Raw genomic sequence first — 24,237 nt, 5'->3', positions numbered from 1 at the left:
AGGCTCTGGGATTAAAATATGTAGGTATTAGTATTATTGCATACCTCTATTCACCCGCAGTCCGAATAATAATGTGTATGCTTGTTGCTTTGGAATCAGAACATGAATTCTAGGTCAATTCTCCACGAGCAGTTATTTAATTGTGGTAACTTTCTGTGACCCAAGTGTTCTGAAATACTAAATATAATGTCCAGAGATTGCTTAAGTTGCTAACAGACTTAGCCATCTAAGAGAGAACATGACAATATGAATGAAAAATTTTTCATTCACACTCTAGTAACACAGCAGGAAAACAAGTCTGCCAATATAAAACAAGAGGGAGGTTTCCAGAGAGCTTTAAGTATCCCCTTTGCACATGGCAACAGATTAGTGACATACCTGTTCTTCAGGTATTCTCATGTTACTAATACAGACCTATACCTTAAGAAAGATAGCTGTAAAAATGAGAAAAGACAGTATCGATAACTATTGTAACTTACTCTTCTGCTACTTATACCTGGATTTAAACTATGTTCTTTTGGAAATTGCTCTATTAATCATTTAGAATATTCATTAATTACAGCTATAGACTTAGCATGGTTATTTCAGAAACCAACTGTGGCAGAGACTGCTGGCTGTTCATCAAACTAATTTCTTTTTCTTCCTGGGCTAGACTCCATTTCATGGGTTGCCTTGTAGTTTGGTGGCTTGGGAGTGTTCTAGCCAGTGGAATGGGAATGGAAGTGATGTGCACAAAACCTTCCTTGAGTGATCCTCCATGTTTTGCCCCTTTCTGCCAGCTTGATGTTGTGATTATGTATTGAATGCATCAGAACTCTAACATGGAAGAAACTTTATTCCTATAAATGCCTAGAGGAGACTTGCCTGCCATTCTGAACTTTACATGGATGAGAAATACACTTCTATTGCTGTGTGCCAGGATAGATTTTTGTATTTATTTGTTGTAGCAGCTAGTGTTAACAAATATATTCATGTTTATGGTAAAGGAATTTTAGCTTGCTAATCGCTCACTATGTTTTAGATACTATCTAATATTTCATCACATTTAATTCTCATAATAAGCTGTTGAAGTAGTTGTAATCATCGTTGCACAAATGAGGAAATTAAAGCTTAGAAAAGTTAAGAAACTTGCCTGAGACCTCAATTCTGCAGAGGGAGGATTTGAACTCAGATCTCCAAGTCTCCAAAGTGTGTTCATGATCTTTCCAATAAGCCATCCCAAGAGGAGAGTACAGTATAAACTGCACATAGGACACAAAGAGTTATTTGCCCATTCATTCATTAATTTATCCAACAAACACATTTTGTGCATACTTTGTGTCATGTTCTGTTCTGGACACTGGAGACAAGATACCCTTGTTATAAAGGCAGAGAGGCAGTAACTTAATTTTTGTTACCTGATGTCCTGAAATTCTAAATGTACCTTCTAGTTTAAGTTACTCCCAAGAAATGGTGGAAGTACTAACAAATAGCTCTCAGTATCTAATTTATTCATTGGTAGTCAAGAAGAGTGAATACTTAAGCTGCATAAGTAACTACTACTGAGAGATACTAGCCTTAAGAATTTCTGGCTTAATAAAGAATGAGGGCTTTGTCTCCAAAATTTAGGAGGGACATTCCCATGGATGAACATGTTCCTGCTGCCCATATTACTGGAAAGTGATGACAACGAAGAGATCTCTAGCATACACTGTGTATGAAGTACCATCATATCACAATTGGCAGATTCTCCAAAATTCATGATGGCACAGTCTAAGAGAAAGAACAATGGTACTTAAGTAAATAATAGTTCTATAATAAATAATTGTATAATAAAAACTGATACGCTTTTATTACAGAAATTGATGAAACTACTAGAGTAGAAGTACAAAACACAGAAGAAATAGAAGTTTACAACTTTTCAAATACATGAAGCCCAGAGTATATAATACATTGTAGTTTATACAATACTTACTTTTAGGGTTTAATCCAGTTAAGATTTAATACAATCTGATGAGATGGAGAAATATTTTGAGGCAGTATGGCTCATAAGACAAATTTGGTTCTCACAAATATGTTGATGTTAAAACTGGAAACAAATGAAAATTGCAGTTGGTAAGAGATATCTGGTAATTCAGAATATCACCACTCTCAGAGTTAAGTATTTAAAAGAGCTTTTGAGACACTCTTTTTAGCGCTGGTGTCATAGTGACTATTTTCTTAAAAATAAAAAGTGGGTTGGGTTATTATAGAATAAAAATCTGACCAATTTTTGTTACTCCCAAGCAAGAAATCTGTAACGGAATCACTTTGCCAATAGGGACTGTTAGAGGTCTGATAATTATGGTAATAAATTATATTTTATACACAGATAAACTAAATAGAATTAGGAGACAGTGTATATTTATTAATCAGTTCATGACGCGCTGGGAAATACGGAAGACGGAGAAAAGCAGCAATTGAGGACTTTTACTCTCGGGTGGATTGTATATATTAAAATGGCAAATTTTGTTCTGAAATGGTCAGAGAAGTGCTTCCCTTACAAATGGAGAAAATCGACTTAAAAAGCACTTCCTTTTTTAATTAGGTTTCATATCCCTGTCCACAATCCCAATAGATATGCATTTCATAAAAGGTGTGGACATAGATATATAAATACAACTCCCTATATAAATACCAGGGATATAGTGTAAAAGAATGACTACCATCCCAATGTTGTCAGGACATGGTAAGAGTAGGAAGTGCGCGTCAGAAGGAATCACTCTTCTAAAGAAAGAAGCTAAAAGCACTAACAAGAATCTTGCATTGGGAGAAATAACAGGTACACCATCAAGGTTAGAGCCACGTGGTGAAATAATACGGTTTTTTCAAAGTGTTCCAGAAGCAATAATACATGGTGTCAGAAGAAGTAAACTTCTTTTATAACTTTATGGAGTATGATGTATAGTTAAAAAAAAAATTGGCCATTTTGGAAAAAAAACAGTGTTTCCATTGCAAATATCCTCAGAAGCCATGAACTTCAAAAGAAAGAAATGCTATCTATCTTCTTCGTAATGAGTGCAATACATCATGGCTTCCCCAAAGTCAATGAAAACTACCGTCTCTAAAAAGTGTGAAATTTTAAGGTTGAATTACGATGCTAATGCAAGCCGTACACTATGTGTGGTGACTGCTTACAGGAAGCCCAGGATGGCTCTTCCGAGAGAGGTGTTCTAGACTGGACGATAAGGTCTCCTAGGAGTCAGGAACGGTGTCAGACTCTGGACTGACCTCTGAGGTGCAGAGGGGTGGGCCCGGCTCCAAGCTTTCCGGGGCGCGCCCCCACAGGGCACCGCCCATCTCTGGGGCCTCAGGTCCGGGCCCCTCACGCGCCCGGCTTGACCTCCTTGGAGCTGCGGCGGGCGGGAGGAAAAGCCCCGGGCCTGGCTGCGCGCGGAAGGCAGAAGAGCCTCCCCTGCCGGGCCTCGGGTGCCCGCAGCGCGCCACGAGGGCGCGGGGAAAACCCACAACTTCCCGCCCAGGAACGACGCCCCGCTCCCGGCTTCGGCTGGGGGGGGAGGGGGGGCGTGTTCTCGCGAGAGGAGAAGGGGCGCGGGCCGCCGCGGGCTTGGGGGCGCGGGGAAGCCCGCGGACGGGGGCCCGCGGGGAGGGGGCAGAGGCGGCGGGCCGGCTGGGGACGCGGGGAAACAGCTCCCGCCAGTCGCCGTGCGCCAGCCCCTGACGTCAGGAGTTTTCCTCAAAGTCAACAACAAGCCTGCGGCGGCGGCGGTAGCGAGAGCTGATCAGCGGCGGCCCCATAGGGAGGAGGGGGCGGGGAGGCGGCGGCGGGCCCCCCAGCGGGGCGCAGCCCGAGAGGAGGCCGCAGACCCCCGACCCGCGCCAGGCCGCCAGGGCCCAGAGCCTCCACCCGCCGCCGCCTCGCCTCGCCGGCGCGACCCGGCCCCCGCCCGAGCGGAGTTTTCTGGTGATGAATTGAATTTGTAGCCGAGATCCGATTCCCACGTAGAGTCTCCGCCCCCTCCCCCCGCCGCCTCCCTCCTCCCGCCGCCGCCGCCGCCGCCGCCGCTGCCGCCGCCGCCGCCGCCTCCGCCTCCTCCCGCTTCAGCTCCGCGGCCCGGCCGGCTCCCTCCCTCCCTCCCCTGCAGCCCGCCGCCTGCCCTCCCGCCGGCCACACCGGCTCCAGGGGGGCCAGAGGCTCTGCGGGGTGGGGGGAGGACAGGAGGGGAGGAGGAGGGAGGGGGACCCCCGAGTCGCCCCCTCTCCTCCCCCCGCCCCCCGGCTCCATCCTCCGCCGCCGCCCGAGCAGCTGCGGGGCCGCCGCCGCCGCCTTTGCAGGTAACAGCCACCGCCCCCCACTCTTGCCCTCTCCCCGCCGCGCCTGTTCTCCCTCCGGACCCCCCTCGGGCGGGGGTGGCGGTGGGTGAATGAGGTGGGGGTGTCCGGCTTGTCACCGCGCCGGGGGCGTGGGCGGGGGCTGGGTCGCAGGGGGCTGGGGTTGGGATGCGGGTGCGGAGGCCGGGGATGCCCGGCGCGGACAGACCGCACCCCTCACTTTGCTGAGGGAAGCTGAGGCGGCGGTGCGCGGGGGCCGGGGAGGGTGTTCCTGGCCTAGCGATGCGGTCCGGGTCTGGGCCGCCCGGGCCCGGCGCCTCTGGTCTCTGCGCCACTCTCGATACAGCCCGCTCACCCTCCTCGCCGGCCGGCGGCTAGGGGAGGGGGCCCGCTCGGCCTGGGGTGGCGGCGGGGTTATGTAACGCGGGGAGCGCCTGTGTCAGGGCGTTTGGGTGGGGGAGGGGGCTGTGTGCGCGTGGGTGGGGGAAGGCAGGGATGCGACGGCTCCCCGGGGTCTTGTTCTCCACACCGCCCCCCCCCCCCCACTCCGCCGCCGGCGCACAGGAAGAGACGGCCCTGGTCGGGTGGGGGTGTGTGGGAGGTGGGGAACGTGCTTGTCTGTGTTTTTAATAGTAGTGGGGTTTTGATCCGCTCCGGAGTTGTGTGCTAAGAATAGAAATGTACGGAAGATGCTGGCTTTGGCGGATCCAGTGATGCTGTCGCTGCTGGCGGCGGCGGCGGCGGCGGCGGCGGCGGCGGCGGCGGCGGCGGCGGCGGCGGCGGCTCTGGCTGCAAGTAAACAAACCAGCCTCTTCCTCGTCCACCTTCTCCTGCGCATCGGTCTGCATCAGCCATGATGCTAGTGGGGCCCTTCTGAGCCCAAAGTTGAAGCGGAGCTGGTTGCTGTGTTCACCCTGACTCCTAGGCGGGGTCACCCCTTGTTTGGGATTTCCCGGGAATCTACAGTTAGGCTAGATTGAATTTCTTTGGGGCCCTGTTTTCAATACCGGTATTTACTGTTTATCTTCTGAAAGCAGAGGAAATGTTTACCCATAAGTCAAGGCTGACATACTCACGTTTCTTCCATAAAATAATGTTATGAAAATAAAACCAACACGTTTCACCAGTGTGGTAATTGGTTGAAAGCCCAGTAGTTTGTAATGGATAACGTTTCCAAGTAGAAATTCAACAGTGAAACCCAGGTATCTATATTAATTACTGGTGTCAATAAAATGTTCACACTTTTTTAGTTCATCATGAAGCTAAAGAATGTGGAATAGTGCCTTTTTTTGTAGTTAATGCGTTGGCAACTGCCTCAAATCATCAATTTAGATACATGTTCCATCTTTGGTAAAGCATGGTCATGTAATATCTTTTAGTGGACTGTAAATCATTAGACAACTATTGGGCTTTGTTTTTGATGGAGAGTCACTAAATTAGGTTATGCATTGTTGGAAAATAGTTGAAAAAGCCAAAGGAGGAAGAATTCCATAAAGATGGTTTAGGAAACTGTGTCTTCAGAACTTGTCATGGCGAAATATGTGTAAATGAATAGGAATATTACAGGAGGTGGTTGTCTAAAACGTGAAAACATCTTTTATTGGAATATCTACTTATTAGTATTACTAGCTTTAAGGTGTATGACAGGATGCACAATTATTTGCAAGATAGAAGTCAGGACTGTAGATTTTTTTTCCTTTGCCGATACATAGTCTTGACTTTGAAAGTTCACCAGTGAGATTGCATCTGAAGACCTGTTTTTTGTTTTTCTCACTAGGGTTTATCCCAATATCTGACTGGTTTGAGCTTTTAATTTTAAAGTGAGGGAAGTGCATGTATCACACGAATGAGGCAACATTGGAAGTTAGGTGAATGTAAAGTTTTAGTTTTATGTTTGTACCGTGTATTTGCAGTATGTATTCTTAAAGTGTTTGAAAAATAATGTCTAAAGTAATTCTGCAAAAAATTTTTGAAACTATTATTTGTATTCATTTTGTCTCCTACTTTTAGCCGTTCTGTAATGATTACTTTAGTGAATTGTTTTCCAACTTAAAATTAATTTTTACTTTGACTCTTAGTTTAAGTTGTGTATGTCAGAATATTGCTTTGGATGTTTTTGTTTATGTAACTTAAATGGCTGTAAAATATTTTAAATAAGATTTCATTCATTCATTCATTCAACAAATATTAGAGTGTGAACTGTGTGGTAGGGACTGATTTGATTAAAAACTTTTACTATTTACATTTCATCCAGAAGATCACCACTATTAGACAGTGAATTTGTTTTCATAATCACTGCAAATCTAAACATGTTTTTGTTAAACATATGGGACACATGTACTTAGCATAGAGTCTTGTGCAAAGTAAGGATTTAAGGTTTTTTAAACTCTAGCTTTCTATTTAAACATGAGACATTCTTACAAAAAATTCAATGGAAATTTTCAACTACTTAGTTTTCTTTAAAAAGAGGAACTGGTTTTACAAATTAATTTTGTGGAAGTTTAGAATTTACTTAAACTTTGCCTATTTTTATGAAAAGATGGCTATACTTTCTTTTGTTGTTATATCTTTTAGTACTATAATTCACCCTTGGGAAGATAAGGCAATTGTTAATGATGTGTTAATTGGATTTTTAGCATGATTTGATAGGATCTAGTCTTTATAGTGAGATTAAGTTTCAAGCACTAAAAAATATTTAACATAAAAATATATGACTAACATAAGATGCAAGACAGAAAAAGAAATCATTTCATTTTGACCAAATCAGTCGTGTAATTTGACTTGCATTTTTATTTTTAAGTTAATATAAATCAATGCACATGATTAATTTTTGTAGATTTGTGTTAGAGTATTTAAATTATTTAAAATTTCTCTTTTACTCCAGGTTTCAGAGTGCGCATCAGAATTCTAAATGTTCCTTTCGTACACCATGTACTTTTCTGTAGTTGCCTGAATCATCTGATGTTAACTTACATGTTTTATCATGGTCTTTTATGTATGATAGAGCTACATTCAATTTGGAGTTAATGCTAGCCAGTGCCTGATGAGCGCTTGCATGTGCCAGGTACTGTTATATGTGCTTAACGTGTATAAATGCATTTAATCTTCACAATAGCCTGTTACACTTTTGAAAGTGATTTTCACAGGAGAAAATACTTTTTCTGGCATTGTAAAATTTTGTTTCATTTTAACTTTAGTAATTTTGAAACACTTTTTCTTTCAGTGTTTGTCCTAACCTGTTTGTACCTATTATTAGAATTCACAATGACAATGCTAAATTTCAATGAACTTGTATAGTATAATTTCCACAGAAATCAAGATAATATAGTAAAACATATTGACTGATCCGTAACTTTTCTAAAATTTCATTTCTTTCAAATGCTGAATTAAATGCCACAGATGTTTACATGTTTTATTGTAGCACCATAGTCTTTGAACATGTTAGATGTAAACATTTCCTTTGCCAGGAAATCTCCAAATGGTAGTCGATAGGTAAATTGGTGTATGCTTCTTGACCTGTAGATTTGGTTTTTAGTTCTTTTCAGTACTCTGTTTATATTTATTTGTCACCAATTACAGATATTTCACACTTTTAAGTGGGTATATTTTGCTAATATTCAGAGGGAAAAGTAAAAAAAAATTATTGGAAGAAATCATTGGGAGATTTTCAAATGAGAATTTTTCTTCTCTATGTTAATTGAAAAAGCCTCTGACTATATTTGGGAGTCTAGGGGATGAGAGGGGGAGGAAGATGGTATTTTTGCCAGTAGTGGAATTTAGTCCAAATTTTGTCTGAGTGGAATTGATGTTTGAATGTTTTATCTTCTCAACTATATATTAACCTTTTGAGGACAGGAACTGTGTATAATCAGGATACTGTCACCTAAGATGCCATCTATAAGTGAAATAGATACTCAGTAGCTTTAAACTTGAAGAACCATAAATAAGAGCTATTTAGAGTTCATCTAATGCTATACTTTTATTTTTATGGCTAAGGAAACTGAGGCACAGAGAATTAAAGGGCCTTATACAGCATTAGTCTGGGCCGGGCAGAGTTGGGAATAGGGACCCAAGTTTCTTGTCCTGTCCTGTGCTCTTTCTAATGCACCATTGTAATGAACTTTGTTACAGGATTCCATACCTACTGGTTAACTTTCAGTTTAATCAGGAGTAAAATCTGTCAGGCTGATTAATGACATTTGTGTGTGTGTGTATTCTTTTTGTTTTATAATCAGGGAGGTCCCTGAGTCAGATTTTAGAAGGATTTTACAGGTGTATTGGAAAAATATGGCCAACTGTGCAACTAAGATTGTTTTAGTAGCAACCCTTAACCTGTCCGTGTGTTGTTACATAAGTGCTTTCAAATAGAGACAAGCCACATTTTACATGAGAAATGTAGGGGTGAATTTGTCAGGAGCTTGTTCAGTGGTTTAGGTGAGCCAGAAGAATCCAATAAGCATTTTCTTAGTTGTTTCAAATTAGAATATTAAATATATCACCCAGCATGAGTTGTTTTTTTTTACTCGATTAATAATGGATGTGTTGGTTGAAATGGCATGCAAATGCCCTAAACAGGGGTAGGGAAGAGGGGGGGAAATGCTTTATGGTTTTATATGCATATTTCAAAGTTTATAAAGCTGATTTTTAAGAATTGGCAATTTAGAATAACTGATATTTTGTGTGAAAGTTAGAAATCTTGCCTTTGCTTATTCAGGTATTTTCCCATAGTGTGAAACAGTGAAGATATCTATATGGAAAGAGTTGAAAGAAAATCCACAAAGTGTATTGTAGTATGAAGAGAGGAAAGGTATCCAAAGTATATAGTTTGTATGGTTCACTTCCCTATATGATATGTTTTTAGCAGGATAACTCTTAAAAGGACAGACTGGCTTAGAGTTATTTGAAGTGGCGATCAGGTTACCTTGAATTTCCCTTCTACTCCACTATTTTTCCTTTCCCTCAAATCCTTTTAAAAGTTTCATTAGCCTTATGCATTTATTATGGTATACATTAGTCTCACCTATTTTTTAAAATCAGTAAATATCATAGAATTACACCATGGTTACCCTTGACCATCATTGTTTTTCAGAGTAGCAACTTTCTATTGTATTTGGATATCAGTTCTTCATTACTTTAGTTTGGCTAGCGTACCTAAAGTATATAAAAAATGTGGGTGCAGAGCAAGTATATTCTACATAGTATTAATTATAGCCAAATGTATAGTAGTTTATAGAAGGTTGTATTATAGATTTGTATCATGGCTTTTAACTTAGAAATTAACATACAGGAAATTATTAACCTATGAATTTTGCTCTTTATAAAATAGAATTGCTTGGGGTGCTTTTTAACTTTATGTCAACTTAACTTTTAGTCTTCTATTATAATTTCGTTTGTGATGCAGTAGTTATATTTAATTTTTAATTTGTTTGAAAACATGCTTTACTGGACTTCTGAAATATAATTTTTAACAGAAAAAAATGTTCAGAACTATTCACAAATGTTGTACATGTTTTTCAGAGCTCATATTGTGTTATTTTGTAGCAAGCATAACAAACTGATAGAAGAAGTAGTTACTTGTCACTAACTTGTTATGGTAACTGTGAGGAAATGTCATCGTTATTGATTGGTTACTGTCTTCTTAGGTTCAAAATTGTAGATGTTATAGCTACTGCACAAATTTGTTGCAGAGTTAAATGAGAAAATATATGTGAAAGCACTTTGATAACAAATTATTATAGATTTGGAAAAGAGTTTTGAAATACTTAGTTTTGCTTGCCCCCTGTATACTCAATTATAGTTCTTGTCACAGAGTAGATAATCAATACATCTGTATTGACTGAATGAACATATATGTGTATATATATATACACATATATATATATATAATGTTGCGCGAATGATATTTTAAACAGATGTTTGAAGAACTTTATTGCTTAAAATTGAATGGTTGGCTGCTGTAAGTAAACAGATATCTTTTAAAAATTCTTAAAAGTATCATGAAGAAAATATCCTATTCTTTCCCTTTTTCCTCCCATAATGGATAATTTTGGGCAGTGTTGATGCCTGATTTGTTTGGGAATTGAAACTTGACCATCTCAACAAAAAGTCGAGAAAAAAGGATAATTTTAATGTGTGTTAGGCATTAAAATTAATAGGAAACATACTTTAATGAATAGGGAAGAATATTTATTTCAACTTTAATTATTTTTTTGTAGGTGCTTCCATAATGTTTAAGTTTAGGTTTGTTTTTACCATGGCTTCATACCATTCTCTGTCGACTTACAGTATTAATTTGCTTCGTCTTTATTAGGTATCTAAAGCTGCATCTTTGTTCTTTCACTCATCCATTCATTCATTTATTCCATATTTGTTGAGCATCTCTTATGTGCCAGGCAGCATTAAATTGCTTTACTAAATAATAATGCTATTGAATAAGGTAAAAGATGTGAAAATGTTTTGTAAATTGTAAAATGACATTCAAATGTAATTATCAAATTCTCAATTTTGTATGAAAATACTTTTAGTGTAACTGCTTTGTGTGAATTATAAATTGAATCTACTAAGAATTTTGTATGAAATTTTTTATAAGAATGGGAAAAATTAGATTACCCAGCAATGAATGTTTAACGCAATAGGTTTAAAAGAAAAATATACCAAATTTTCTTTCTTACAGCTCATTGGATAGAACACATTTCTAAAGAAGTTAGGACTGTAGGACTCTACCTTAGGAAGCAGATTACATGCCTGAAGTACAGCTCATCATTTGGCAGATTAGTGTTTTTAGTAACATGGAAGACTGAGTGGGAGAGTATATTTGACTTGGTGCAAGAGTGTTGCCACTGTAGGAAAAGTAGATCAAAGAATATAGTTTACTGCTTGAGAGTCGATAGCATTGGTTCTGTACTAAAGACAGCGTTTATTTCTAGCTTATTGATCATAATCCTAGAGTAGTATACCTTTGAACGTCTTTTAAATTGTGTTCAAATAATGTATCATTTTAGCCAGAGGTGACCCGAGCAATTTTAAAGCTGAAAATTATGAATATGGGTGGAATTTGGTAACATTTTAAGATGCAAAATGGATAAAGCCATCTCTGTAGCACCTGGTTCACTGGCCCTATTGAAGATGATAAATTTTGTCCTGTTGATTTAATATACATTTAAAAAGTTTAAATGTTTAGGCACTGATAAACATCTTTATCTAAAAAACTAGTTTTTGGAAACAGTTTCTTTATAAAATAGAATTCATTGATTTTGGGTTGATCTGAATATTTCAATATATTGTTTTGTCCTGAAGAGGCAGTGCTAGTGGAAAGTGTGTACCTGTTTTTGTGGTCTTGATTCTCTTATAAAGTAGCTGTATGACATTGGGCAAGTCACTTATCTGTCTTGATTTCTGTTTCCTCAACTGTAAAATGAGCGTCCCTTCTAGCTTTAAGATTCTTTCAGTGAAATGTCCACTTAAAAAAAAAATAGAACCAATTTTGAAAATACTTTTGTTTTTCTAGTGTTTTATATAAGGGTATTATAATACAAATTATTTTAATAGGAAAATATTCTGTATATGTTTATTGGATGTGTATTATTTTTTGTTTATTACTAAGTGTTGGTCGCTGATCTCTTACCTTTCCAATCCCAAGGATATTAAGATACGAATTTTCATTTACCCAGAGTATACAATTTTATAGTCAGAAACCAAGAATGGCTTAATAGATGTGAGGCCTCTTGCTGTAAGTACTACCAAAGAGAAGGTCTAAGTGCAGTTCTTTTAAAGACATCATTTTGCACTAGTGTCCCTAATATTTAACTCCCTTTATACAGTTGACTCTTGACCAGTACTGGGGTGGGTTGCTTCCTTCATCCCAACCCCAGTGTCAGAAATCTGCCTACTGCTATCTCTGTCTCAAAAACAAAGGAATTGGTAAATGACTTATCCAAGGGCAGGAAGCTGAAACAGTGTGGATAAAATAAGGATTCAAACTTTAGTTCTTTTGATTCTACATATTGTGGTCTCTAATTGAACACAAACTTTTCCCCACACTTAGTTTAAAGATCTGTAAAATGAAAATGCAGGTACTGTATTTATTGAAAAAAAATCCATGTATAAATGGACCTGCACAGTTCAAACCCATGTTGTTCAAGGGTTAATTGTAATTATTTATGTTGTATAAAGAGTTAACCCTTTCAGTTATCTAGCTTCATATTAAGTAGCCAGTTGACCATGTTGAGTTCTTCAGGAAGTTACATAAATCAAATTAAAATGATGTTTTGATTCTTTACTGGAAGCTTTTTTGTTTTTGTTTTTGCCTGTTTTTAATGGTGAAATGGGTCTTGTCTTGAATTATGTGGCCATTTCCTATGGCTGTTTTTCACAGTGTGTTCCCCTGGATTTCAATACATGTTACTAAAGGAAAAAAAAAAAGCCCTGTGTGTTCAAGTAAGTTTAGGATTTGCTGAGATAAATAAGGTTATACATTATATATTTTGTACCTTTAATATGGTAATAGTGTTGTTTCAAGAGAAAGACATGGTTTATAGAATTTCGCAAACTTACTTGACCAAATAATTTTTTTTTCTTTTTTTAACCCTCTTTTTCTTCTTATTTTTCTGGAATTTCTCTTCGTATTCTGTCAAACATATTTTGGGAGAATACACCGAGATTCTAATATTCCTTTTGACTCTGAATGATTTTGAGGACAGTCTTGCTCCAGCCTGTAGTTGCTGCCCTCAGCCCCATGGCACATGAGTGGGGTGGTCTTCTATTCAGCCACATAAACTTTGTCAGTCTTTTCTTAAGAGAATGGTAGTCTTAATTCCTGACTGCTAAATTATTAGGCTCTGTACTTAATTTGCATTGGAAAAAGAACTGTAATTCATTTCAATACTAGCTAGGAAGTCTAACCTTGAACTTATTCCTATGCACTATTTATTAAAACCATATTTGAGAAAATAGTATAGTTATATAGTCCATACATCCATTTTTCTGGTTATCTGAAATTTATGCCTGGGTTCCTGGGTCACGTTTTTTGGTTCCTTTCTGTGGAAATGCTTTAATTCAATTTTATCTTGGCACTTTCCTTTTTAGCTTGAGAGGGACAATAAGAAATAGCCAGTAAAGCTCATATGTATTGCTGTATATATGTGAGGATATTTTTGAGGGCTTTTGTTGATTACACTACAAGGTATCTTATGAAGACCTATGGGTTAAATTTCAGATTTTTGTCCTAGAACAATTGTTTCCTTCTGAACAACTTCTTTTTTTCTTTTTTAAAATATTTATGGATACTGTAAATATTGAAACTGATTGTATTTCCTTATTTGTATTGCTTCCTGAAAGCTTCAAGTTAAATTTGTGGTCCACCTTTCACAAATATGTACATTTTTACTCTGGCTTCTTTTTATCTTAAGTCAATAAGAATGCAGGCTCTGGAATCAGGTAGATTGGGTTCAGATCTTGGTGCCATCATTCATTAGCTGTGTTGAAATCAGGCAAGCCACTTAATCTCTGAGCCTCAGTTTTCCCATCTATGAAATGGAGTTAATTGTATAATAGATGTAAGCACCTGTAATAGTTCTTGACATGTCCTGAATACTCCATACTTTTTCCCACTTTCATATTCCCTTTGTTTCACTCCATCTACTTTAAAAAATAATTGATTTTATGTGATTTATAATATTTTATTTATTGTAATCTACCTAAAATATTTCTTGGAACAAGGCAGAGTAAGCATAGATAAATGTTGGTTACTTAGCACATTGTTTTTTACATAAAATCCAGCAATTAAAAACATTCACAATTGCTTTGCCATACTATTTCTAAATTTACTGAGATTTTGAAACTAGACATACATGGAGATTTACTTTTAGTCCACCTCACTTTCATTCTCTTCCCTTTTCACCTCAAACACACATTACCAAGGAAATTTTCTGTATTATTTGTGTAGGTGTGACAGTGGTTTTCTTAACACATTTTTTTGTTGCAACCTTGTAGGTTAAAAGTTTCACTGTCCTTTGAAGTTCTGTCACAAGACCAGGGAAGTGCATTCATTATAAAACTACTTAATAAATAAGTTCCCCAGTTTGAAGAGCTAGACTTTTATGTGAGGTCAGGCCAGTTGAAGACATTTACAAAGAATTAGTTGTTTGTTATTGCTGTGTGAGTTGCAAGAATGGAAAAAAAAGAAATTCTTTCTTCAATACTTCCTTCCAGGCTGAGTCATCACTAGAGAGTGGGAAGGGCAGCAGCAGCAGAGAATCCAAACCCCAAAGCTGGTATCACAAAGTACCTTTTCTCCAAGTTGGGGGCTCAGAGGGGCGCCATCATGAGCGATGTTACCATTGTGAAAGAAGGTTGGGTTCAGAAGAGGGGTAAGTGTTCAACAAAACTGAAAATAATATGGTTGGTAAGTGTGCTAACACTAAGTGGTGTCCTGGAAGTTGATATTTTTTTCTGATGCTGTTAACAAAGTAAACTGTGACATACTGTGTCCACTAAGATAGAAATGATATTTAACATATGTGTTAGGAATTTTCTTGTTATTTAGGAATTCTTTGTAATTCTTGATTTTGATCATTTATAATCAAGAAGGTTTGGCTTTCTGGTATGTTGTGTGCATGGATGTTACAGAAAGTTCATGGTGTATTTTTCTGTATTGTCCACAGATTCTACAATCCAGAGAGGTGTCTTTAGAATGATTTAATATCTAGAAAAGTATCTAACTTGTATGCATTTAAAGACATGTAAATATATAAATAAAAGTATTCAATTATATTGAGCCAGTTTGGGCGGTGGCAGGGAAAGGGCTTAAAGTAGTAAAAAGGAAGGATTCACTCACAAACTCATGGATTCAGTAATCCCATAGTTAGATAAGTAAAGTCCTAAAGTAAAAGACCGTATGAGGAAAGGGATTGTGTGTGTGTGTGTGTGTGTGTGTGTGTGTGTGTGTGTATGTATGTTTAATTTCATATTTTAATTTTTCATGATCTACTTTTATTATTCCTTGTTAATAAGAAATAATTATTATTTCTTAAAGTTATTTAAATACTTTAGATAAATAATTGAAATGCATTATTATTTTTTAATACTAAAGGAACTCTTCAGTGTAAAGCTTAGTTTATGCTCCATGAGATCACCTGCTTATGTAGTCAGTGTGTTTATTAGAAATCTAGACTAGAGTTTAGATTAGTTGCTAGGCAACTACTGTTTATCCACATGGCCAAATTCAGTAGGATGAAGATGGCTACATTCTCAGAGCTTTTAAGTTCTCATATATCTATTTTCTGGTTAAAAGTTACCTCTTAATAATTTAGTGATTTTTAATATTCTTTGAAGTTCTGTAGTTAATACTTAGGCTAAAAAGCTGTTGTCAATAGTTAAATATGATTATGTGTTAATGAGTTTTTAAAAATCGGCCTTATTGGGCTTCCCTGGTGGCGCAGTGGTTGAGAGTCCGCCTGCCGATGCAGGGGACACAGGTTCGTGCCCCGGTCAGGAAAGATGCCACATGCTGCGGAGTGGCTGGGCCTGTGAGCCATGGCCGCTGAGCCTGCGCGTCCGGAGCCTGTGCTCCGCAACGGGAGAGGCCACAGCAGTGAGAGGCCCGTGTACCGCAAAAAAAAAAAAAAAAAATTGGCCTTATTGAGTTGTAATTTACGTACAATAAAATTCACCAATTTTAATCCACCAATTTTTACTTTGATGAATTTTGCTAAATTTATACACTAGTGCAACAAACCCTAAAATCATGATATAGAATATTTCTATCATCCCAGCAAGTTCCCTCATTCCCCTGCACAGTCAGTCCTCTTCCCTGAACTCTGGCAACCACTGATTTGCTGTTACTATAATTCTGCTTTTCTAGAATTTCATATAAGTAGGATCATACAATATGTAGTCCTTTGTGTCTGGTTACTTTCACATGGCATAATACTTTAAAGATCCATCTGTGTTGTTGTATATATCATTAGTTTGTTCCTTTTTCTTGTTGAGTGGTATTCCACTATCTGGACATACCACAATTTACCTGTTTACCACTTGGTGGACACTTGGGTTGTTTCTAGTTTTTGGCTGTTATGAATAAAGCTGCTGTGATCATTTGAGTGCACGTCTTTGTGTGATATGTTTTCATTTTTCTTGGGTATTAACCTAAGAATGAGATTACTGAGTCATATGGTAAGTGTATGTTTAACTCTATAAAAACTGCTAAACTGTTTTCCAAAGTGGCTATTCGTACTGTTGTTTAATTTTTCTCATGTTATTCTCATATTATACATTTGGAAAGCATTTTCACATTTCAGTGCTGTATAGAAGTTATTTAAAAAAATTTTTAACTTGTCCATTACATTTATATTATTTTTCCTATTTTGTTGGGGGGGGCTGGCAAATAACTTAAACCTTTTGGAGTTTTACTTTATTTATTTATTTATTTATTTGCGGTACGTGGGCCTCTCATTGTTGTGGCCTCTCCCGTTGCTGAGTACAGGCTCAGGACGCGCAGGCTCAGCAGCCATGGCTCACGGGCCCAGCTGCTCCGCGGCATGTAGGATCTTCCCGGACCGGGGCACGAACCCGTGTCCCCTGCATCGGCAGGCGGACTCTCAACTGCTGTGCCACCAGGGAAGCTCTATCCCAGTTTTATATATAATATGCTAAACATTATTTTTGATGAATCTTAAGTAATCTAGTATATCTTCATTGTGAAAAAATGAAGAATTTAAACTTTTAATGCCTATTCTTGCCCTTCTTCCTTTTATTGATATTTGTTTATTTTTTGGTGTTTGTGATTAAACTTCTAGCACTTGCACCGTTAATTCTAGAAAGTAGAATTGCCACTTTATAAGTTGAGGAAAATTAGTACCCCTCACAATCTTTCCCTTGAATTCCACATTCCCTTCCCATTTTATGTCAACTGTAACATTGATTTTATATTTTTAAGATTTATAATAGTTATATTTGCTGATTCTAAAAAGCATTAATCCATATTATGATTATGTACATAATACTGCTAAACAGAGTAGTATGATGGGATCCATAGAGAATAGATGGATTTTTTTTTTTTTTTGGCCGGACGCGGGCCTCTCACTGTTGTGGCCTCTAAAAAGCATTAATCCATATTATGATTATGTACATAATACTGCTAAACAGAGTAGTATGATGGGATCCATAGAGAATAGATGGATTTTTTTTTTTTTTTTTTTTGCCGGACGCGGGCCTCTCACTGTTGTGGCCTCAGCCGCTCCGCGGCATGTGGTTCTTTCCGGACCAGGACACGAACCTGCGTCCCCTGCATTGGCAGGCGGACTCTCAACCACTGCGCCACCAGGGAAGCCCGGATTTTTTTTTTTTAACATCTTTATTAGAGTATAATTGCTTTACAATGGTGTGTCAGTTTCTGCTTTATAACAAAGTGAATCAGTTATACATATACATATGTCCCCATATCTCTTCCCTCTTGCATCTCCCTCCCTCCCACCCTGCCTATCCCACCCCTCTAGGTGGTCACAAAGCACCGAGCTGATATCTCTGTGCTATGCGGCTGCTTCCCAGTAGCTATCTATTTTACGTTTGGTAATGTATATATGTCCATGCCACTCTCTTACTTTGCCCCAGCTTACCCTTCCCCCTCCCCGTATCCTCAAGTCCATTCTCTAGTAGGTCTGCATCTTTATTCCCGTCTTGCCCCTAGGTTCTTCCGACCGTTTTCTTTTCTTTTTTTTTTTTTTGATTCCATATATATGTGTCAGCATACAGAATTTTTTCTCTTTCTGACTTACTTCACTCTGTATGACAGTCTCTAGGTCTGTCCACCTCACTACAAATAACTGTTTCGTTTCTTTTTATGGCTGAGTAATATTCTGTTGTATACATGTGCCACATCTTCTTTATCCATTCATCTGTCGATGGACACTTACATTGCTTCCATATCCTGGCTATTGTAAATAGAGCTGCAGTGAACATTTTGGTACATGACTCTTTTTGAATTATGGTTTTCTCAGGGTATATGCCCAGTAGTGGGATTGCTGGGTCGTATGGTAGTTCTATTTTTAGTTTTTTAAGGCACCTCCATGCTGTTCTCCATAGTGGCTGTATCAATTTACATTCCCACCAACAGTGCAAGAGGATTCCCTTTTCTCCACACCCTATCCAGCATTTATTGTTTGTAGATATTTTGATGATGGCTATTCTGACCGGTGTGAGATGGTATCTCATTGTAGTTTTGATTTGCATTTCTCTAATTATTAATGATGTTGAGCATTCTTTCATGTGTTTGTTGGCAATCTGTATATCTTCTTTGGAGAAATGTCTGTTTAGGTCTTCTGCCCATTTTTGGATTGAATAGATGGATTTTTATACTCTCTTGGTACTCAAGATCATCCCATACTTTAGTTTGGCTTCTAGTTTGGCATATAACTTATTTTTGAATTTTCTAATTACTACATTTTCCCCCTGTTGGTAGAAGAGGGTGTCCCTTCTTCATCATATCACTTGGTTATCTAGCTTTTTAATCATACTGTTTGTTGAAGTTCTAATATGAACTGACTTTTTTCTGAGTATAATGCTTAGCTAATATCATTATTTAATTGCACTTTTGGAAAAGTGTTTTCTTAGCTCTCATGTCTTTTTTCTTTTTGTTTTGGATTTATTTTGTAGTTTTCTGGAGTACTTCCTGAAGTACCGTTTTCAGAAGGAATGTGTTTGGGTGCTTGTCAACACCATTTTTGAAGTGTCCTTTTCACTTTTGCACCTGATACATGCCCTTGGCTGGGTATAGAGTTCAAGTTTAAAATTATTTTCCTTCAGCATTCTGAAGGTTGTGTTTCATTGCCTTTTAGTAACCAGTTTTACTGATAAGAGGTTTGATGCTAATATGGATAGTATTTTTGTAGGTAGCCTGTTTTTGTTTTCTGGAAGCTTTTTGTGTTGATGCCTCTTTATCCTTGGTGTTATGAAATTTAAGGAGGATGGGTTATAGTCCTTTTTAATTTATCCTATAAAGCATTTGGTGGATCCTTTGAAAATGTGGGCTGTTCTTCAGTTCTGAGCAATCTTCTGTATTTCTTTCATTATTTTTTCCCTTCTATGTTCTCTATATTCTTTCATGTTTTTTTCCTAGAGCTTCTATACCAATACTCTGTTTTGAAGTTTTTCTTTTTTTTTATCTTTGTTTTTTCTCTTTGTTCTGAGAGATTTCCTTGACTCTCTTGCCCTTTATTGAATTACTTATCTCAGCTTTTACTTTATATTTCTGGGAATTCCATCTAGTTCATAGTCACCAGCTCTTATTTTACATATATAATATAATCTGTAATCTTACGACACTAAAAACATTTTAAGTTTTTTCTCCTCATTGAATAATTCTTCCAGTTTGTTTATTTTGGTTCTTTTTTTGGTAGTGGTTGTTTTCTTCAGGCGTCTGGTGATCCCTTTTAGTCTGTGTATATTTCTGAATGAAAGACTGGGGTTACAGATAGTGTCCTCTATTTTTACAATTTATGTATTTTCCCTATACTTTGATAAGTTAGATTTCACTGAGTGAGGATTTGTGATGCTATTGTTTAACTGTACTCTTGAAAGGATTAGTTGAAACAGTTGGACATTTTTTTTTCTTCCACTCTTAATTTATCCCTTTAGAGATTTTCAGTATTATTTTAATAATAATTTTATGTTTTAGTCAAGCAAATTTCATTATATAGTCTGTTGTTGTTTGCTTATATTTCGGTTCAAAGAATTTCTTCTGAAAGGTTATTAATTATTATTTGCTCCTTGCTTATTACCCTGGGTAGATTATTATCACCTGAACTTTGGTATAGTCATTTGAAAATGAATATATCTGCCTCCTTTACCTCACAGTGTGATTGTAAGCATTGCGAGATAATGTATGTAGAGGAGTGGTTTTAAACTATTAAACTATAAATAAAATAAATAAATATAGAAAAATTTATAGTTCTTACTTTGACTATCAGTCCTTTTTCTCCAACCTGTATTTATGAATCAGTTCTTAGCTCCTATCCAGGTATAATCTCATTTTATTTGTAATTTTAGTGTTAATAAGTTGCTCTTCAGTAAATATCTTCCTAGAAAAGGAAGAAAAAACTTAAAGATAATTACTGATATTATGTAGGATAAATGCTTTCCTAACTTCCGTTATTAGTGGTAGATCAGTAGTGAAACCTTTTTTCCTGTACTTATCTGGAGCAATTGCAAAATGGTGAGTATTAATTGAGATAACACATTAACATAGTATTGTTGGTATAAGAAATGACAATAAAAGAAACGTCAGTTGCAAACTGGAGTATTATCTGCATTTTCCTTCTTACTGGTCCTAGGAGAGCACCTCACAGTTTGACTGCACATCAGGATAAGAGGCATCTGCATGTATATTAGACACTTCTTAATTTACCTTCTTCAAAGACCAGCCTGTAGGCATACTCTAGGTAACTCAGTCTTTAAACTAGATGTCAAAAGTTTTGCTTTCTTAGTTTCCATTACAGCTTAGTAGTAATATTTGCTCTTAAGAAAGTTATTGTATTAATAAAATGGGAAATTTAACCTGCTTAAATGGTTTAAATTATAGAAATAAGTATATTGTAATAATATTATATAAGGGTTTATTGTAATTCATAAAATTTTGTTTGGTTAATAGTATTGTTTCTTAAAAACCTAAGTAGTCTTTTATTAATGTGGAGAGCCAGTTCCTTTGATAACAAGTTAAAATTTGTAATGTATTTCTAGTCAACTCATCATCTTGATGTTTTGAAATTGGTACAAATCTAAGAGGTAGTTTTATCATTAAAACATTTTGATTGATGAAAATGCATGATATATTAATTGCTTACACTTTTTGTTGTATTTAACAAATCTAACTTTCATGTTGTGTTTTTTGTGTGTAACCACCTTGTGCTTTTAAAGAACTTTTTCCCTAGTTTGCCTTGTACTTATAGTTTCCAATTCAGGGATATCCATAAACTGTATCTATTGAATGACATTTGTCTTATATCCTATGAAATGGTTTGATTAGATGAACTAGAATGTTAGTATTTGTTGATTCTAAGCTAAAACTTTATATGTTTATGAGTTTTCTCACAAAACAGCTTAATCCCCACTGTGCAAAATATACCTCAGTAACGAAGAATGTAAGCTTGGTTATGTTTTTAACACGTGTTGTGATCTAGTCAATTGTAAGTTGTTACAGAAAACAAAGTGTGCATTTTTGGGGGTGCTTATCTAAGTCCAAGGGTCTTTCCTTCTCCTTTCATTTGTATGTACTTGTGTACATTTTGTTCATGTTTTATTCACAAAGTGACTTTTGAAATAAATTATAAAGTGATTAAGGAGAGAGAAAATGACAGTATGATTTCCTGTTTACTACTCAGCAGCAAGCGTTTTCCATAGAGAGTAAAAAGCAGTGGTAGTGGTGGTAGTGACTGTATAAACCACATGGTAGATTAGAGAAGCTCGCTTTGACTATTGATGTTATAAATGGAGAAGAAACATGGAAAAATTAAATGTATTTTCTAATAGCATTGAAACTTGGAGATTTAATGTATTTGCTGTAATGTGAAATTTGTTTTTCCTATTGTTTCAATATATTTGTTTTGAAAATTTTAAGTAAACCAAATGGAGAGAACCATCAAATAGCTTTCATATGCATTCTAGGGTTATATAATTATAAAATTGCCATTATACACCTTACTAATCAACAGTTGAGTCAGTGTATTGATTTTATATCCTACAGTCTCATTAACTTCACTTGTTAATGTTAGTTACTCTAAATATTTTGTGATGATCCTCATCTGCAAAGAGCCACAGTTCTGTTTCTTCCTTTCCAGTCTTTATGCCTTTAATTAACTTTTCTGGTCTTACTTCACTGGTTAGGACCTCTAGTATAATGTGGAGTATAATTTGTGAGAGTGGACATTTTTGCCTTATTTCTCATCTTATTGGGAAAGCATTTATTTTACCACTAAGTATCATGTAGGATTTCATTGTTGCCCTTTATTGGGTTGAGAAAGTTCCCTACTATTCCCTAGTTTGCTGAGAGTTTTTATCATGAGTGGGTATTCAGCTTTTTCAGGAGATTTTCTGGCATCTATTGAAATTACCATTTAATTTTTCCCATTATTCTTTTAATATGTTAATATAGTATACTACTTTCATTGCTGGAATAAACCCCATTTGGTCATGATGATCTTTAATATATTGCCAGTTTATTTTATTTTATTTTATTTTTATTTTTGGCTGCGTTGGGTCTTTGTTGCTGCGTGCAGGCTTTCTCTAGTTGTGGTGAGCGGGGGCTACTCTTGGTTGCGGTGCTAGGGCTTCTCATTGTGGTGGCTTCTCTTGGTGCAAGCATGGGCTCTAGGCATCCGGGCATCAATAGTTGTGGCACGCGGGCTCAGTAGTTGGGGGACATGGGCTTAGTTGCTCTGCGGCATGTTGGATCTTCCTGGACCAGGGATCAAACCCGTGTCGCCTGCATTGGCAGGTGGATTTCTAACCACTGCGCCACCAGGGAAGTCCCATGTTGCCAGTTTCGATTCACTAATACTTTGTTAAGGATCCTTTTTTACATTTATCAGAATATTGATTGATAATTTTCATTTCAGGTTTTGCATAAGTTATGGTAGACTCATAAGATAGGTTGAGAATTCCCTCAAATTTTGAAGGAATTTGCAGAAGATGGGTTTTATTTCTTCCTTATATGTTTGATAAAATGCAATCAGTGAAGCCATCTGGGTTGGAGCATTTTTGTGAGTTTTTTAATAATACATTCAATTTATTTAATAGATATAGGACTATTCAGATTTTGTTTCATCTTGTGTCAGTTTGAGTAAATTGTGTATTGTGAGGAATTTGTCCATTTCATCTAGTGTTGTTCTGTTGTCTGCTAATTCTGACATTAGGATTTTCTTGGAGTTGGTTTCTGTTGATTGTTTTTTTTCTTTGCCTATGATTACATTTTCTTGTTACTTCACATGTCTGGTAATTTTCAGCTGTATACAGTTCGTTGTGGATCTCTTATTTCCTACTGAACACCACTGCTTTATGTTCTAATTGGTACTTAACTAGATTCTATTCAGTCTCTACAGTTCATTTCTCCTGTTGTGAAAAGCAGTTGAAATCTCTGCTTTTTTCCTCCCACTTTTTGCTTTATGCTTTCAGGCTCATTGGAGTTTTTCCTATGCATTGGAGTTTTTCCTATACATGCAGTATTTATCTAGAATTCGGGCAGAGTTTATGTGCAGGTTTGGGGGCTCCTCTGTGTCTCCCTCTCTCGTGGGCTATCCTTTCTACTTTCTAGCCATGAAAAGTTTTTGGCAGTTCTGAACTCCATCATCTGACTCCTTAAGCCAGCAAGACTATGATTTTTTTGTCTAAGTTTTTATCCACACTAATCTCAAGGAATGGAGGAGCCCCTCAAGCAAAAAGCCATATAAAAATGCAAATCTCATCCAGTGCAGTTCCCTTCTTTCAGGGGCCAACTTCCCCCCAGTTTCTGCTTGCTTTTGGTGCTTTCCACTGCCTTCAAATAGTTTTTTTTTAGTATTTTGTACAGAATTATAATTTTATGTATGGGAAAGTTAGCCTAATACAAGTCTCCCTACAATCACTGGAAGTGGAACTCTGCTAGGCATATGTTTTAATGTATAGATCTAAAATTGTTCAAGCTTTATAAGTCACTTAGTTTTGTTATTTGTTAATTTAATTACTTATAACAGATTAAGAGGAGTAGAAGTTTCATCTGCCTTTGTGGTTGAGGAAACAATGGTTTAAACCAGGTGAGCTCCAGTCACCTGTAAACATAGCTAAACCTTTTTTCCAAGTAAATTTATAGAACTTTAAGCTAGAGGAGACTTTGGAAGTTGTCTAGTATTATACTCATTTGTCGTACAGATTAGAAAACAGGTCATTTTTTGAGTCAGGGAC

At 37.2% G+C, this 24,237-nt stretch overlaps 1 protein-coding gene across 6 annotated transcripts in view; it reads left to right on the top strand.

Annotated features, from left to right (window-relative positions):
- The first annotated feature begins 4,192 nt into the window (after positions 1 to 4,192).
- Positions 4,193 to 24,237, top strand: part of AKT3 (AKT serine/threonine kinase 3) — a 397,034-nt gene continuing 376,989 nt past the window's right edge. For 3 of the 6 annotated variants that reach the window (XM_059996875.1, XM_069540071.1, XM_069540070.1), the window contains exons 1-2: positions 4,197 to 4,314; positions 14,521 to 14,678. In XM_059996875.1, coding sequence (XP_059852858.1) covers positions 14,633 to 14,678 — 46 coding nt within the window. In that variant the 5' untranslated portion in view covers positions 4,197 to 4,314; positions 14,521 to 14,632. Of the gene's footprint in view, positions 4,315 to 14,520; positions 14,679 to 20,417; positions 20,745 to 24,237 lie in introns of those variants that run through there. The other 3 variants (XM_069540069.1, XM_059996910.1, XM_059996884.1) reach the window with 3 other exon arrangements.

Source organism: Delphinus delphis, chromosome 1 (assembly GCF_949987515.2).
Source record: "Delphinus delphis chromosome 1, mDelDel1.2, whole genome shotgun sequence".
Lineage (NCBI taxonomy): Eukaryota > Metazoa > Chordata > Mammalia > Artiodactyla > Delphinidae > Delphinus > Delphinus delphis.
Note: the sequence above shows the minus strand (reverse complement) of the source record. Positions and strands in the feature narration are given on the sequence as shown.